Consider the following 17,744-nt stretch of genomic DNA (forward strand, 5'->3'; position numbering starts at 1 on the left):
CCCACGACACCCCCAACCCCCTTCCCCGTACCTTTCTGTAGTTGGCCGGACAGACGGGAGCCAAACCCGCCTGTCCGGCAGGCAGCCAACGACGGAATGAGGCCGGATTGGCCCATCCGTCCCAAAGCTCCGCCTACTGGTGGGGCCTAAGGCGCCTGGGCCAATCAGAATAGGCCCGGTAGCCTTAGGTCCCTCCTGGGGGCGGGGCCTGAGGCACATGGGCCCAACCCGACCATGTGCCTCAGGCCCTGCCCCCAGGAGGGACCTAAGGCTCCCGGGCCTATTCTGATTGGCCCAGGCGCCTTAGGCCCCACCAGTAGGCGGAGCTTTGGGACGGATGGGCCAATCCGGCCTCATTCCGTCGATGGCTGCCTGCCGGACAGGCGGGTTTGGCTCCCGTCTGTCCGGCCAACTACAGAAAGGTACGGGGAAGGGGGTTGGGGGTGTCGTGGGGGTCGGCCAGGGGGGTCGCGGGTCGGCTGGGGGGGCGGTCGGAGGTTCTTGGGGGGGGCGGTCGTTGGGAGGAGGGGGGGTTTGCGTCGAGGGCAGGAGGGCCTGGGATCCCTCCTGCCCGTAATGTAGTGCAGGGGGGGGTTAGGGGGTCGCCGTGGCCAGGAGGACTTGGGCTCCCTCCTGGCCCGATATTGTCGGGGAGTTGGGGAATAGGCGGGGCAAGAGGGCTTGGGCTCCCTTTTGCCCCGATCGTGTCGGGGAGTCGGGGGGGCAAGAGGGCTTGAGCTCCCTTTTGCCCCGATCGTGTCGTGGAGTCGGGGGGGCAAGAGGGCTTGAGCTCCCTCTTGCCCCGATCGTGTCGGGGAGTCGGGGGGGCAAGAGGGCTTGAGCTCCCTCTTGCCCCGATCGTGTCGGGGAGTCGGGGGGGGCAAGAGGGCTTGAGCTCCCTCTTGCCCCGATCGTGTCGGGGAGTCGGGGGGGCAAGAGGGCTTGAGCTCCCTCTTGCCCCGATCGTGTCGGGGGTGCCAGGGACCACACGGAGTCACCCACCGTACCACCCGATTCGGGTAAGCGCAGGTATCGGTGGGTGGCTTATTTGCGGGGGGGTGCCTTATTTTACATTTTTTTCTAAAAAGGGGGGGCTGTCTTATTTGATGGCCCTGCCTTATCGTCGGGGAAACACGGTAGAAAAAAAAAAAAATGAACAGTTAAGTCCCAGTTTTTGCCGCTGAGACTCTGCCCTCTCACTGTAAAATTAGACTCTACTTAGTCTGTCTTTAAATTTAAAAAATGTGTGTTGTTTTAAAAAACAATTATGTTTTTAGATGTATCTAAATAAAAATAATAACCAAAAATTTATCTTTTTTTATGTCATCTTAGCATATTTTATGCTACAGAACGAATTATTTTTTTTAACATGTATTGTTATGGGAAAACGCGTTTCACACAACGAACGTTTCACATAACAAACTTGCTCCTGGAACGGATTAAGTTCGTTGTGTGAGGCACCACTGTATTACCTTTTACAATCCCACCCACCCTCTATCTTATCTAATACTAAGGTGTTTAAGATGTCTGATCATTAGAATAAATAATCAATGGCCCCCAAATCTTTTTAAACTTAGTATAATTTCCTTGTTGCATGGCAAGCACCCTTTCCATTTTATATATATGGCATACTGAATTCCACCAAAAAGTATAATTAAGTTTAGTGTAATCTTTCCAATTTCCAGTAATCTGTTGAATGGCAACCCCTGTCAATATCAATAGAAGTTTACAAAAGATAGATGGTTCTAAGTCTAATAGATGCTGGCATTGTCATATTGAAGCTGGGACATTAGATCATCTTTTATTCTATTGTCCATTTATTTTATCATTCTGGAAATCAATTTGGCCTCAAATTAATAGGATGTTAGAAAACCCGGTAGCCTTGACATATGATACTATTTTATTTGGAACAACTATGAGAGCAAGAAGTCAAATTTCGTCAAATAACAACAAACTTTTGTTTATTTTAACTGAAATAGCAATACAACAAATAACATACAATTGGAAAAAATATGACAGGTTAAATTACAATTTCTGGTGGAATTCTGTATGTCATATGTACAAAATGGAACTCACCATTACAACGCAAAAAGGTTATGTGAGTAAATTTCAGAAAGTCTGGGGACCGTTAACGGATTTTTGTAATGAATGATTAACTTTTCCCATGATAAGATATTTGATTAGAGGGGAAAAGGGGTGGGATTTTATTTCTGATTATTACATAATATATCAATATTTGAATGAATTCACAATAAAGATGATTTTATGTATTATTGAATTGGGAGGGAGGGAGGGATGGGGGATTATTATATTTAATAAGAATGATATAAATTTAGATTTCTTACATAATATTTAACATTATAGAATACTAATTCCTAATGAAATGTTAAATTTGATGCTAATATGTGAGTTAATCAAGTGTGTATCTTTAAGTTTTATATGAGTTTAATTGATACACTTGTTGTAACATACAAAAATGAATAAAGAATTAAAAAAAAAATAGAAGTTTATTATTATTTGCAGAAATTGGGCTTATGGTGGCTTATTAAATCTATTAGGAGGGAAAAAGAAAAAAAACCCCAAAAAACCATATTCAAACTCACTATAAGATATCATTGCTGAAGCAGATAGCATGCCTAACATGCATCTATAGGAAGTCTCCGGCTACCAAAGCTGAAACTGCATTGAAATGAAGCAAAAACTACACTTAGACCAGCTTTTACTTCGCCTATATTTTAGACGCGGTCTGCCGCCTAAGTAGCGTCTATCTCATGCCTATCCTTAACCACGCCCACATCTAAAACTTAGACATGAGTTATCCATCTATCTTGCGTCTATGTTCTCAGAACGCCTATCTGATGCCTACCTCTGTCTAAGTCCCAATTAACGCTTGTTAAGACACTTAAATGGCTAATTATCCACTTAAATCGGACGTCTAAACCACGCCTAAAGTTAGGCGCAGTTTACAGAATCTAGGCCTAGATGTCCAGTTCTCACAGTTATTTGCATCCTACTTGAAAAGGCTGGTATTATTGATGCAATGACACACTTCTGCATGTTTAAACCTGAGTATCAGAATATAATGTACACTGAGAAAGCATGACTCAGCAGCAGTTCTTGGATTATAGGCTTTAAGTTTTGTTGCTCTGAGGTTTTCATATGTTTGATATGTTTTATTTGTTTTTATTCTGATCAGTTTTTGCCTTATTATCCACCACTTTGGATAACCCTTTTGGGGCCAGGAAGACAGTTTATAAATCTTTTAATAAATTATATATACCTATCCATAGTTATTTCCTGAACCCTTGGAAGTAATAGAAAGAGCTTTAGAATCACTAGCGTATAAAAACATTAAAATGTACACATTTTAGGGAGCAGTGAAGGTGGAAACAGGCACAGAGGATGGATGATCATTGTTATTTTATGTTCTTTTTTTTTTAAAATAAATTCTTTATTCATTTTAAATCATAAACAAGTGTGCAATAATATATCCATTAAATTTCAATGTAACACTTGAAAATCTTAATCATATCATCAAGAACAAAAGAATATATCCCCACCCCCCACCCTACTGTTAGCACCAAGAAATATGCTTAATGTTTATTTGAAATAAATAGATACCAGTATCTGTGTAGGGTGTTATATGCTATATTAAAAAGCAGTATGCTCTTTTCTTCATTTCAGTGGCTTCCAATTCTTTTAAATGATCGTCTCCAGACAGGGCATTACTGCCTTCCTGTGGCTTTGGAAAAGTTACCCTTAAACTACTCACTGCATTCTCCAGAGGTAATGATTTTGTAATTCTTTATTGATTTTCCATATTTCAATAGTGCAATACATGAATATATAACATATAATACACCAATATAAGCACATTCAACTTATAATTTATACATAACTAATTATTTTCTCCCCCCCCCCCCACCCAAGTGTAAATACTCTAATGTCAAATTAGGACAGAAATATCCCCCCCATCCTCCAGAGGTAATGAATCATGCTCCTTCCCATATCCACTTGAGCACCAGGGAGTAGCCATATTTTTAGCTAGGGATTCTGATTTTAGGGGGGGTTTGTTTGTTTTTTTCACCAATAAACATTGACTAAACACTCCTAGTGTGAAAAAATTAATCTAATTATGTTTACTGTCTAAACACAGGAGAACTCCCACTTCCTCTAGTGCTCCCTTTATCATTTTTGTCGCCCTTCTCTGTACCTTTTCTAAATCCGCTATTTCTTTTTTGAGATACAGTGACCAGAATTGCACACAGTATTCAAGGTGCAGTCATACCATAGAGTGATACAAAGGCATTATAAACATTTTCATCTTTGTTTTCCTTTCCTGATAATTCCTAACATTCCATTTGCTTTCTTAGCTGCCGCCATCGCACATTGAGCTGAGGGATTTCAATGTATCCTCAACAATGGCACCTAGATTTTTTTCCTGGGCGGTGACTCCTAACGAGGAACCCTGCCCCATGTAGCTATAGTTTGGATTCCTCTTTCACACATGTATCACTTTGCACTTGCTCACATTAAACGTCATCTGCCATTTTGATGCCCAGTCTCACAAGGTCATCTTGTAATTTTTCACAATCTTGCGATTTAACAACTTTGAACAACTTTGTGTCATTAGAAAATTTAATTATCCCTGGAAAATTTACCCCTTTGGGGACCACTGGCGATTTATTCTAATGATCAGACATCTTAAACACCAAAATATTGAATAAGATAAGGGGGTGGGATTTTGAAGGATTATAATTGACAATTGTTATTAATTGGTATATGGGTGGGAGGGGGGGCTTCTTATATAAGAATTTATTTGAAGTAACATAAATTGGTATCTGGGAGGGTGGGATGGGTTTCTTTATATAATTATTTATTTGGAATAATATAAATAAGAATGTCAAGTGATGATTTAAGGTCTTTCTGAATGATTGTTGTACACTTGTTGTAATTTTTTGAAAATGAATAAAGATATTAAAAAAAAAGAAAATTTAATTATCTCACAAGTTATTCCCATCTCTAGATTATATGTTAAAAAGCAATAGTCCCAACACAGACCCCTGGTGAAATCCCACTATTTACCCTTCTCCATTGAGAATATTGACCATTTAAACCTACTCTCTGTTTTTTTCTTTTTTTTTTTTTTTAATTCTTTATTAATTTTAAATCTTGTAACAAGTGTACAGTAATATACCATTATAACAAATTAAAACACTTGAAAATCTTTCTAATAATATCATACATACTTGAATTTTTACCCATTCTACTCTCTGTTTTCTATATACCTACCAGCAAATTATTTACCATCATGTCATGGCGTGCACTTTTATGCTGGAAAATGTAGTCCCAAGAGTGTGAAAATGACTTTATCAAATAATCTCCAGATTCTGAGAAGGACATAGCTTATTGGTCACTGTGTTTTGTGTTCAATGCAGAAAGTGCCGTTACAGATCCCACCTATTAAATGGGTTGAAGGACACAAAGGTGTGTTCAACGTTGAAATACAGACTGTATCATCTGTTCACACTCAGGTAAGGGGCACTAAGCAGGTTAAAACGGATTGCAATGCCAAAATCTGATGGGGTTACTTTAAAAAAGAAACCTTAAAACATTATGTCTTCTAATCTTCCAAAATCTGTTGGTGTACAGAGAATTGTTAATAGGAGCAAATCTCCACGAGATACAGCTCGATGTCCTCGTAAGTTAGTTTACTGTGGGAAAAAATAGCACAGGTGAATGAATACAGGCAATGCTTGCAGACTGTATATGATGGGAAAGCAGGCTCTGCTACTCATTGACTTCCATCCACAGAGCTTTGTGGAGCTCACCAATAAAATCTCTGTATCACTATGTGATTTTTTATGCAAGGCACTTTCCTTTTGGTCAAGCCGGGGCATAATCAAGATGTCCATGTATGGGGGGGTCCCCAAAGGTGGACTGAGGGGGCCTGATATTCTTTTTCCCCTTCCCCATCCCCCCCCACTGCCTCCATAGTAAAATATTACCTTTGCAGGCAGGGATGCCAAGCCCTGCCAGCTGAAGATGTCTCCTGCACAATTCCATCTGTTCTGAACAGCATGCTTCAGCCATTAATGCCGGCTCTCTTGCACATGTTCAGTTCAGAGGGGGCCTGTTTGAGGAGACACCCCTCCCCCAATGTCCACACCTCTGCTGTCATGGTATTTCACCTCCATTTATTCTCCTCACTTCTTGTGCAGACTTCATTATCTGATCATTTAGATGTATGTTATTGATCGCTTTTAAATCTTTAGCTTCTGTTGCTGGTTATGTGCACTGTTCTTGCTGGTTTGGGACCCCTGTAAATATGTTGTCACTAAAACACTGAAGCTTGTTCTCTTTAGCCAATAACCTCCACATTTGGTTGGAGTGCATGTGTATAGTAAACTTGCAATTGATTCTCAGGACAGCCACCTGGAGAAGTTCTTCACCCTTTGCCATGCGCTGGAAGGTCAAGTCACCTTCCCTATTCGAGTGCTGGATCAGAAGGTGTTGGAGGCCTCGCTAGAACATGAGCTGAAGCTCAGCATCGTCTGTCTGAATTCTGCCCGCCTTGAGCCCCTCGTGCTCTTCCTGCACCTCGTACTGGACAAGCTCTTTCAGCTGACTCTGCAACCCATGGTCATTGCAGGCCAGACCGGTAAGCAAATGTGACATTGAGAAATGATGCTGAACTATTTAAATTATGACAAAAAGTAGATTTGCAGGTCCTGAGACTTCTTATTGGTCTGATTTTGATGCATCTTGGAGCAAAATGATTTTTATTGTTTTCTATGTCTCTAACCCTTCGATCTGAAGGGAAACCAGACATTTTGAGATCACATAAGTTCTTTAAGACATCTGAAGAAGAGACTTTTGTGGTCTCAGAAATGGAAGTAGAGCATCAGTGTTGAATTTTATGTTGGTCTCACAGACCATGAAGGGAAATAATGGCTGACAGTGGACATTTTCTTATGGGGTAGCAATAGGAATGATTACATGTAAAATCGGTGTGTTGGCAGTATAGGAAAGAGAAGTGTAAAAGAAAATAAAAGAGCAGGGGTAAAATGTGGAACAAATATGGTGAGGAAGAATGGGTGAGAGGTAATGACAAAGAAGAAGATGACTTATAAGAACATAAGGACTGCCGCTGCTGGGTCCATCATGCCCAGCAGTCCACTCATGCGGCAGCCCTTGACCAGTGCCCTAACAGAGACTAGCCTTACCTGCATATGTTCTGGTTCACCAGGAACTTGTCTAACTTTGTCTTGAATCCCTGGAGGGTGTTTTCCCCTATAATAACCTCCGGATGAGCATTGCAGTTTTATACCACTCTCTATGTGAAGAAGAACTTCCTTATGTTTGTACGGAATCTATCCCCTTTTAACTTTAGAGAGTGCCCTCTCGTTCTCTCTACCTTGGAGAGGGTGAACAACCTGTCTTTATCTACTAAGTCTATTCCTTTCATTATCTTGAATGTTTTGATCATGTCCCTTCTCAGTCTCCTTTTTTCAAGGGAGAAGAGGCCCAGTTTCTGTAATCTCTCACTGTACGACAACTCCTCCAGCCCCTTAACCATTTTAGTCACTCTACTCTGGACCCTTTCGAGTAGTACCGTGTCCTTCTTTAAGTACAGCGACCAGTGCTGGATGCAGCATTCCAGGTGGAGGTGTACCATGGCCCGGTACAGCAGCATGATAACCTTCTCTGATCTGTTCATGATCCTCTTCTTAATCATTCTGTTTGCCCTTTTTGCCACCACCGCGCATTGTGCAGACGGCTTCATCAACTTGTCAACCTGTACACCCAAGTCTCTTTCCTGTGGGGTCTCTCCGAGTGCACCGGACATCCTGTATTTGTGTAAAAGATTCTTGTTACCGATATGCATCACCTTACACTTATCCACGTTAAACCTCATTTGCCATGTCGTAGCGCATTTCTCAAGCGTGTTTGTCACGTTGCAGGTTTTTGCAATCCTTCTGTGTCTTCACTACTCTGAACAACTTTGTATCGTCTGCAAATTTAATCACCTTACTCATTGTTCCAATTTCCAGGTCGCTTATAAATATGTTGAAGAGCAGGGGTACAATCACCAAACCCTACAGCACTGCACTCGTGACGCTTTCCAGTCTGAGTATTGTCCATTTACCCCCACTCTCTGTTTCCTATCCACCAACCAGTTTTTAATCCACGTGAGTATTTCACCCTCGATTCCATGGCTCGCAATTTTTCAAAGCAGTCATTCATGCGGGACCTTGTCAAACGCCTTCTGAAAATCCAGATATATAATGTTGACCGGGTCAACCTTGTCTATCTGCCTGTTTACTCCCTCGAAGAAGTGCAGCAAGTTTGTTAATCAAGATCTTCCTTTACTGAAACCGTGCTGGCTGGTCCTTATCAGATTGTGTCCGTCAAGGTGATTAACGATGCGGTCCTTTATCAGCGCCTCTACAATCTTTCCCAGTACCAAGGATGGGCCATTGACTAGATGCAGAGAGGGATAAATTTTCCATGGCTGACTGGAGGCTCTGGGAAGGTTTGCAGAGAAACATTTTTCTCTTTCTTTCTGTAGCAGAGGGACAGAACTGTTAACAAATATGGCATGTCTAAGGTGCCTATGCAGCACTAGAGACACATATAGACAGGCTTTGTTTTTAAAGCTTGCAATCTAATAAAACAGATGAGAAAGGGGATAGATTCCGTATGAACGTAAGGAAGTTCTTCTTCACCCAGAGAGTGGTGGAAAACTGGAACGCTCTTCCAGAGGAAAACACCTTTCAGCCCTTTCTTGGCTATGCCAATGAACTACCAATGAATACCAGTTCTTCTTTTTTTAAATAATTTTTTATTCGTTTTTATAACTTACGTCAAGTGTAATATGGAATAACATTTGAATTATAAAACATCACTTGAGTTGCTATAATATCATCTGAAAATCATGAAATTTAACCACCCTTCCATCCCTAATACATCAAAAATAATGTTATACATTATATGATTTAATAAAATATTTAAAAAATACCTTCCCACCCACCCATTCCCATCTCCTCATTTCAATTATCTTATTGTGGGAAAATGTTTATTGCTCATTACAAAAGTCCGTTAATGGTCCCCAAACCTTTCAAAATTTACCAAAATATCCTCTCTGTATTGCTAATGTTCTTTCCATTTTATATGTATGACATTACAGAACTCCACCAGAAAGTGTAATTTAATCTTTTCTGATTTTTCCAATTGAATGTAATCTGTTGAATGGCAACTCCAGTCAAAATAAATAAAAGTTTGTTGTTATTTGAAGAAATCTGACTTTTCGCTCTCATTGACAAACCAAATAAAATAGTATCATATGTCAAGGCCACTGGATTTTCTAACAACCTATTATTTGGGTCCATATCGATTTCCAAAATATCAATATAAATGGACAATAGAATAAAAGATGATCTAATGTCCCAGCCTCAAGATGACAATACCAACATCTATTAGACTTAGAGCTATCTAATTTTTGTAAACAAACAGGGATCCAGAAAGCTCTATGTAAAAGAAAAAAACAAGTTTGTCTCATAGATGCAGACACTGTACATCTCATCCTCCAAGACCAAATTCGTGTCCATTGAGACGCAGTAATTTGATGCTTGATCTCAATGCTCCAAATGTCCCGAAGACCAGTTCTTCTTCTAAAGCGGGATTGGGCCACACTAGTTGTTTAAAGAACAGTAAAAGTTTTCTCCAAGAAAATCTCCATGAGGTTTATTTACACAGAATGACTCCATTGAGCAAGATGCCGATGGCCCTTAATGCACAAGTTAACCTTGACATCCATTCCTGGAACCAGTCTGAGACCTATTAAACTTTGCTAATTTTCTCACTTCAAATACTAATATCCTTCTCATTCGCTTCACAGCCAACTTCTCCCAGTTTGCTTTCGAATCTGTCGTAGCCATTGTGAGCAGTCTGCACAACAGTAAGGATCTGAGCAAGGACCAGCACGGCAGGAATTGCCTTCTGGCTTCATATGTCTACTACGTGTTCCGTCTTCCAGAGGTGCCCAAGGACTTGTACAAAACAGGTAATGTGGTGAGCTCCCACAGTCTGACTTACTAGAGGGGGAGCTCCCTTGCCTAGAGTTTTGGCCTATGCCTTCTAGTCTAGTCTCAAAGATCCCCTGTTTATTATTTACAGAATGCTTTTAAGCATGCTCAGTTTTGTCCAAGATAACTGCTGAACTGATGTGGCAGGAGGGATGCCCACTCCCTCATGCCGTCGGCCCCCCTCAGTACCTTTAAGTCGGGAGCAGGAGGGATGCTCAGTCCCTCCTGCTCCTCCTTCGTCAGCAATGTGGGCCTCAGGCCCCTCTTCGGTGCATGCAAACTTGATAGTGAGTTAATCGCTGTTTGAAAATTGGCCAGAGAATCGGCCAACAGCGATTGAGTCGCTGTCTTTAGTGAATCTGGGCCTTAGTCAGTTGGAATACTGATATATTTATTGAGCTAAGTTATTTTGAAATCCTGATTCTCTGAAGTAACAAGGCTCAGGACTGAGAAGAAATAAAAGGTTTTCCTTACACCTTCCAAAGTGTTTAATAATAACTTTATTTTTATATACCACAATACCACAAATAGTTCAGAACGGTTTACAGAGGAAGAGACTGTATACTGACAGTGATATTACAAAAAACTTTCACAATTATATTAGCATGTTAACATTAATCAAATTCGTCTGGAAGTGTTCTAGAAATACATCAAGGCAGCAGTGGAGTCAGAGAAATTTGTCTAGGCACTTCCCCAGATATATATGAAAAACACACACTTGTTCCTCAGCCCCTCAACTTCCCCCCCCCCCCCCCCCCAAGTCATGCAACCCTTAAGAAGCTACCCATGTTCTTATCTGTCGGGCAGGTGGTACAGGTGCTACCAGCATGCCAGACACTCGCTATTACACAGTTGGACGCTCGTCAGCCATCTCTGTTGGATCCAAGCTTATGCAGTCTCGGCTAATGAGCTGCAGCAATCCTGATATCGCAGGGACACAGACCACCGCTGATGAGGAAGTGAGGAATATCATGTCAGCCAAGGTAAGCTGGGAGGAATAAAGTTGCTATAGTTAAACAAAAAAAGAAACACAGTGTAATGGAGAATCAGCTGCATTTTGGATGACCATATTTGGTCTCAGGCCAGGCTCTATATTTTGGTTTGTTTCATTCCCTCCTTTCCAGTTAGAAAAAATAGATATATGCAAATGGGGGGAGAGGGGGGAGGATGGATTGTCTAAATTATACGGAAGGTTTTAACAGATAAATAAGAGTGTTTATATTTATATATTTTTGATGAAATATGAATGGAATGGATGGGTGGGAAGGGAATAAACTTATGTATCTGAATATATTAAGAAAATTCAAGTGATGTATTTAATCTTAAATGTTTTATTAATTGTAATTAATTCTACACTTGATGTAAGTTTTAAAAAATGAATAAAGAATTAAAAAAAAAAGATTGCTCAAATAGCTTACTGGTATATAGATCAAAGAATTACAATTCAACATGTCATTAACCCTTCCTTTTACAAAACCTTAGCGCAGTTTTTAGTGCCGGCTTCAGCATCCGACGCTCATAGAATTCCTATGAGCATGCTAGAATGATTTAATTAAACATTAGTGATCCTTCAATAAAGTGTAATATGCATAATGAATAATTTACACTTTTCCCAACTTTAATTCTTACATGTGGATCGGGGGGGTTGGATTTCTATTAATAATATATATGAATAATAAGATATTATATTCATGTGGTATATTTTTTGTTGTATATGGAAGTGGGAGGGGGTGGGGGATATATCTTTTTGTTGTATGATATGGTAGATTTTCAAGTAATATTGTATTCTAATTGTTTGATATTTACTGTACACTTGTTGTGAATTATAAAATGAATAAAGAATTAAAAAAAAAAAAAAAAAGAATTCCTATGAGCATGGAAGCTGTCACCGCCATGGCTGACGCTAAAAACCACGCTATGGTTTTGCAAAAGGGTGGGCGGTGGGGAAATTAACAGCAACCAACAATATACAAGTAACCAACAAGGTACAATTAATAAATAAAACAATCAAAAATAATATACTTATTATTTCTTTTCATTTTCTCATTTTGTAATTGCAAACTTTAGTGGTTTATTATGAAAAGCAGTATATCAAATTCACCAACATGCAAACTTGAAAATCCTAATCTTTTTTTTTTTCTATTCTTTATTCATTTTATCATCTTACAAGTGCACAATATTACATCTTTAAATATTTTGACACATCACTTGAATTTCTTACTAATGTCATCATAAATACATAAATTAAACCCTCCCCACCCACCCGTCCCTTAAAATATTACAATCAAATATATCATATAAATATTATAAACTTATTAAATGATTAACCTTTAAAAATAAATTTATACCATCCCCCCACCCCCTTATGTATAAATATTCTTAATCTTAATACGCAATACAGTTTAGAATTTTTATGCTTTCAGGTGGACTTCTTGGGACACCAGGCCACACAGTGGTATAAATTGATAAATGGATTTGCAAATAAAAAACCTAAAACTGGACTTAGGGATATTTGGAGCATTGAGATCAAGTATCAAATTACTGCGTTTCAATGGCCACGAATTTAGTCTTGGAGGATGAGTACAATGTCCGCATCTATGAGAGAAATTTGGTTTTTCCTTTTACATAGAGCATTTTGGACCCCAGTTAGATTACAGAAGTTAAACAGCTCTAAGTCTAATAGATGCTGGCATTGTAATCTTGAGATTGGGACACTAGATCATTTGTTATACTATTGTCCCTTTATCTTGACCTTTTGGAAATCAATTTGGGCCCAAATAAACTGTTTATTGGAGAATCCAGTGGCTTTATTGTATGATACGATTCTATTCAGTATGTCAATGAGAACAAAGAGCCAAATTTCATCAAACAATAATAAGCTTTTATTGATTATGACAGGAGTCACCATACAACATATCACAACATATAACTGGAAAAATTGTAGCAGGCTTAATTACAGCTTTTGATGGAACTCATTGTGTCATATTTATAAGATGGAGATAACAATAGCCATACAAAAAGAGATTTATAAAAAATTTAAAGAGATCTGGGGGCTATTGACAAATTATTGTAATGAAAAGATACCATTGTTCCATTTATTAGTATAATACAAATGAAGGAATGGGAGGGGGGAATTCTTTTTTTTTTAGATTTATAATTTTTATTCATTTTCAAATTTTACATAAAGTGTACAAAATATTGAAATACAATTAATGAATACACAATATCACTTTTATATCTAATACATATTATTCTAAATATATTTTTATCCCTTCTCCCTCCCCCCACCCTTCTAGTATTTTCCAATCATATATTACATATTGTATATCATATTATATCATATTGTGTAAAAGTTGTTTTCATTACCCTCCCCTTCATGTGTGTCGCAAAGAAGATATTGAAAAGAAGAAAAGAAGAAGAGAAATCCTACTAATTATTCATTACAATATTTTGTCAATGGCCCCCATATTTTTATAAATTTAATATATGTCCCTCTTTGTATTGCTATTGCTCTTTCCATTTTGAATATATGACATATTGTATTCCACCAAAATGTATAATTTAGGTTTTTATAATTCTTCCAATTGTTAGTTATATGCTGAATGGCAACCCCTGTCATGACTAATAAAAGTTTGTTATTTTCTGGTGAAATTTGACTTTTTTCCTCATCATCATTCCAAATAACACTGTATCATATGATATTGCTATATGATTTTCCATCAATTTATTAATTTGTGGCCAAATTGCATTCCAAAAACTTTTAATGTAGGGACAATGATATAATAAATGATCCAACGTCCCAGGTTCCAGACTACAGTGCCAGCATCTATTAGACCTGGAACTATCTAATTTTTGCAAACGTGTAGGGGTCCAAAAAGCTCTATGTAATAAAAAGAACCAAGTTTGTCTCATAGATGCTGACACTGTACATCTCATTCTCCAAGACCAAATTAGTGGCCATTGAGATGCAGTAATTTTATGCTTAATCTCAATGCTCCAAATGTCTCTTAGACCATTTTTTGGTTTTTTATTCAAATATCCAGATATTAATTTATACCACAATGCGGCTTGATGCCCTAGGAAGTCTGTTTGAAAACATAAGAACTTTAAACTATATTGATTATTCAGTGTTTTCCATTCAGGGAACCCAACCTGAATGGCCTGCTTCAATTGCAACCATTTAAAACTTTGTGTTTTACTAAGACCAAATCTATGTTGCAATTGTGAAAATTCCAGCAGTTTACCTTCTGAAATAACATCATCTAGAGATCTAATACCTGCAATAATCCAGTTCTTCCAAAGGATTTGAGCTCCGCCAATTTTGATCTTGGAGTTTATCCATAAAGATTGATTAGTTGATTTGTTTATTGGGATGGGTGTTAATTTACTTATAAACCTCAACGTTTTCCAAGTATCCATTAATATTTTATTTTCTCTGTATCTTCTAGGTATGTTAATACTTGGAAGATGAACTAAATTTAGGGGAAACATAAGGTGCCATTCCAAATACAACCAATCTGGTGCATTATCTATAAGTTCTGGGAGGATCCAATACATACCCTGACGTAGAATATAGGTTTGATGGTACCTATAGAAATTTGGAAAATTTACCCCTCCCTCCTTAATTGATTTTTGCAAAGTTACTAAAGCTATTCTAGGTGATTTACCAAGCCAAAGAAATTTTGTTAAAATGCTATTAAGCTTTTTATAAAAGGACCCCTGAAAATAAATAGGTATCATACTCATTTGGTAACAAACTACAGGCAACATCATCATTTTAATAGTTTGAACTCTCCCCCACCAAGAAATATGTAAAGGGTTCCATTGCTCACATAATTCCGTAACTTTTTTTAATACAAATTTTTCATTCTCTTTTACGGTATCTTCAATTGTATTTTTAATTTGAATGCCAAGATATTTAAATCCTTCTTTCCATATAAACGGAAAAGCGTCAATTAATCCTTTTACACAATGAACATTTAAAGGTATAATTTCAGATTTATTCCAATTAATTTTATAACCTGAAAATTTGCCAAACATATCAATTAATTCCAATAGACAAGATAAGGTAGACTCTGGATTCCTCAAATAAAGTAAAATATCATCCGCATAAGCCGAAATTTTATATTCCATATCAGAATATGGAATACCCTGTATACCCCTTGCTTGCTGTATTGCTAACAATAAGGGTTCTAATACAACATCAAATAACAAAGGAGATAAAGGACAACCTTGTCTAACTCCCCTCTGCAATTGAAAACCATCAGATATCATATTATTAATATTTAATCTTGCAATCGGGAAGCTATACAAAGTTTTTACCATTTGTATAAATCCAGAACCTATACCAAACCATTCTAAAGCCTGATACAAAAAATTCCATTCTACCCTATCAAACGCTTTTTCTGCATCCAATGAAACTGTAAAAGCCGGTTCATCCATTTTTTTTGATAAATTTAACATATGAAACAATAATCTAGAGTTATTAGAGGAATGTCTTTTAGCAACGAAACCCGTCTGATGCGTGTCTATAATATGTAGGAGAGCTTTGGCTAATCTCAAAGCCAAAATTTTCGCCAAAAGTTTATTATCCACATTTATTAAAGATATAGGCCTGTAGTTTGAAACCAAAGTAGGATCTTTATTTGGCTTAGGCAAAACAATTACTATTGATTCAGCCATAGTACCTTTAATATCACCTTTTATAAGTTGTGTCTGATATAAATTTAGTAAATATGGGAAAGGACATTTTGAAATGTTTTATAAAATTCTACTGTATAACCTTCACCACCTGGAGCGGATCCAACTCTAAGAGATCTCAACGCTGTTCCTAATTCTTTTAATGATATAGGTTCATCTAAACTCCGTTTTATATGATCAGGAATCTTAGGTCCATTAATAGAATCTAAAAAATTTTTACCATCTTTTTGTCTCTCCAAATAAGGCTCGGAAGAATACAGGTCCTTATAAAATTTTAGAAATTGTTTTAAAATTATATTTGTTTGATTTGTTATTATACCATTATCATCTTTTATCCCATTTATATTAGTTCTTCTTTTTTTTTGCTTTAAGATAATTTGCCAATAGTCTTCCCGCCTTATTAGAATTTCCATAATACACTGCTTGCTTGGAAAACAAATCTCTTCTTATCATTTTTGAAGTTAATTCATTATATTTACCTTTTGCTTTCAAAAGAGCTTGCAAAACCTCATGTTCCCATTTACTTACCAATTTAGCTTCTAATATTTTAATTTCTTTTTCTAGTTCTATATACTGCATTTTAATCTGTTTCCTAACAAAAGCTGAATATGATATAATATTACCCCTCATAGTTGCTTTAAATGCATCCCATACATTCTCAATAGATGTATCCTCCACTAAATTTATTTGAAAGAAATCATTAATTTGTGTTTTAAAATTTTCCAAAAATCTGTCATCCACAAGCAATGCATTATCAAATCTCCAAAGAGGTCTACCATTCTCCAATTGATCCAATTGTAATTCTATCCATACTCCTGCATGATCCGAAATAATAATAGGATCTATGGAAGCTTTAATAACCTGTTGCACCTTATTTGTTGAAACAAAAATATAATCTATTCTTGAAAATGATTTATGAACCTGTGAACAAAATGAAAATTCCTGATCATTAAAATGAAGAATACGCCATATATCCTTCAAATCACATGATTGAGCCAAATTATCTAAACCTAAAGATTTTATGCTTTTACCTAGTTTTTTATCCAATAATGGATCCATTACAGCATTAAAATCTCCAGCCACCACTAAATTAGAAGCAGCCAGTGGTAACAACATACTCTGTAACTTTTTAAAAAATTCTGATTGATTCGAATTAGGGGCATATATATTGAACAACGTCAGGGCATTATTTCCCATACTTATATCAATATGTATCCATCTTCCATGTGGATCTGAATTTATTACCTTAAAATTGGCCGTACATTTTTTATTTATAAGAATTGCTACTCCTGCTTTTTTACCTGCTGCTGGAGCAAAAAAACATTCCTTTACCCACCCATCCTTTAGTTTTTTTGATTCCTTTATATTCAGATGAGTCTCCTGCAAACAGTAAACATCCACGTTTTGCTTTTTTAAAAATGCTAATACCTTTTTCCTTTTGATTACATGATTCAGGCCATTGACATTAATAGAATATATCTTAAAAGACATTATATATTTTAAAACTTATCATCATAATCTTTTTCCTTTCTTCCTTCATATTTAAAATCCAAAAAATATTCTCTATGACACACATTTTTACCCCTGAAGTATCCAATCTCTTATTAATCTTTTCCTTAATCATTCTAGTAAAACCCATCTTTTTCCCACCCTTTCCCCCCAATATAATGACTGCTTAAGGACACACATTGGAACAGCAACCCGAACATTCCCCTCCCCTCTAGGCAACCAATATTTAATTAATATTCCCTTTATCATTTCTTAAAATAAATTCATTAATCTTTCACATTGTATCTTAGTATATCTCCTTCTAAACATAAAATCTTTTTTTTACCATTTTACCATTTTCGAAATAATTATATTTTCTATCTGTTATATTAACCTTTGATAACTTTAACCATATTTTACTCCTAACATTCCATTAATGTATCTTTATCTACTCATCAATCTTTAATT

The 17,744-nt window shown here is 37.2% G+C and overlaps 1 protein-coding gene across 5 annotated transcripts in view; it reads left to right on the forward strand.

Moving 5' to 3' along the window:
• The window catches only part of DOCK8 (dedicator of cytokinesis 8), a 414,444-nt gene that overhangs the window by 189,780 nt on the left and 206,920 nt on the right, over window positions 1–17,744 (forward strand). For all 5 annotated transcript variants that reach the window (XM_033924987.1, XM_033924968.1, XM_033924979.1 and 2 more), the window contains exons 18-22: window positions 3,685–3,786; window positions 5,439–5,534; window positions 6,427–6,661; window positions 9,902–10,066; window positions 10,896–11,071. In XM_033924987.1, coding sequence (XP_033780878.1) covers window positions 3,685–3,786; window positions 5,439–5,534; window positions 6,427–6,661; window positions 9,902–10,066; window positions 10,896–11,071 — 774 coding nt within the window. The remainder of the gene's footprint in view (window positions 1–3,684; window positions 3,787–5,438; window positions 5,535–6,426; window positions 6,662–9,901; window positions 10,067–10,895; window positions 11,072–17,744) is intronic.

Source organism: Geotrypetes seraphini, chromosome 1, assembly GCF_902459505.1.
Source record: "Geotrypetes seraphini chromosome 1, aGeoSer1.1, whole genome shotgun sequence".
NCBI classification, from domain to species: Eukaryota; Metazoa; Chordata; class Amphibia; order Gymnophiona; family Dermophiidae; genus Geotrypetes; species Geotrypetes seraphini.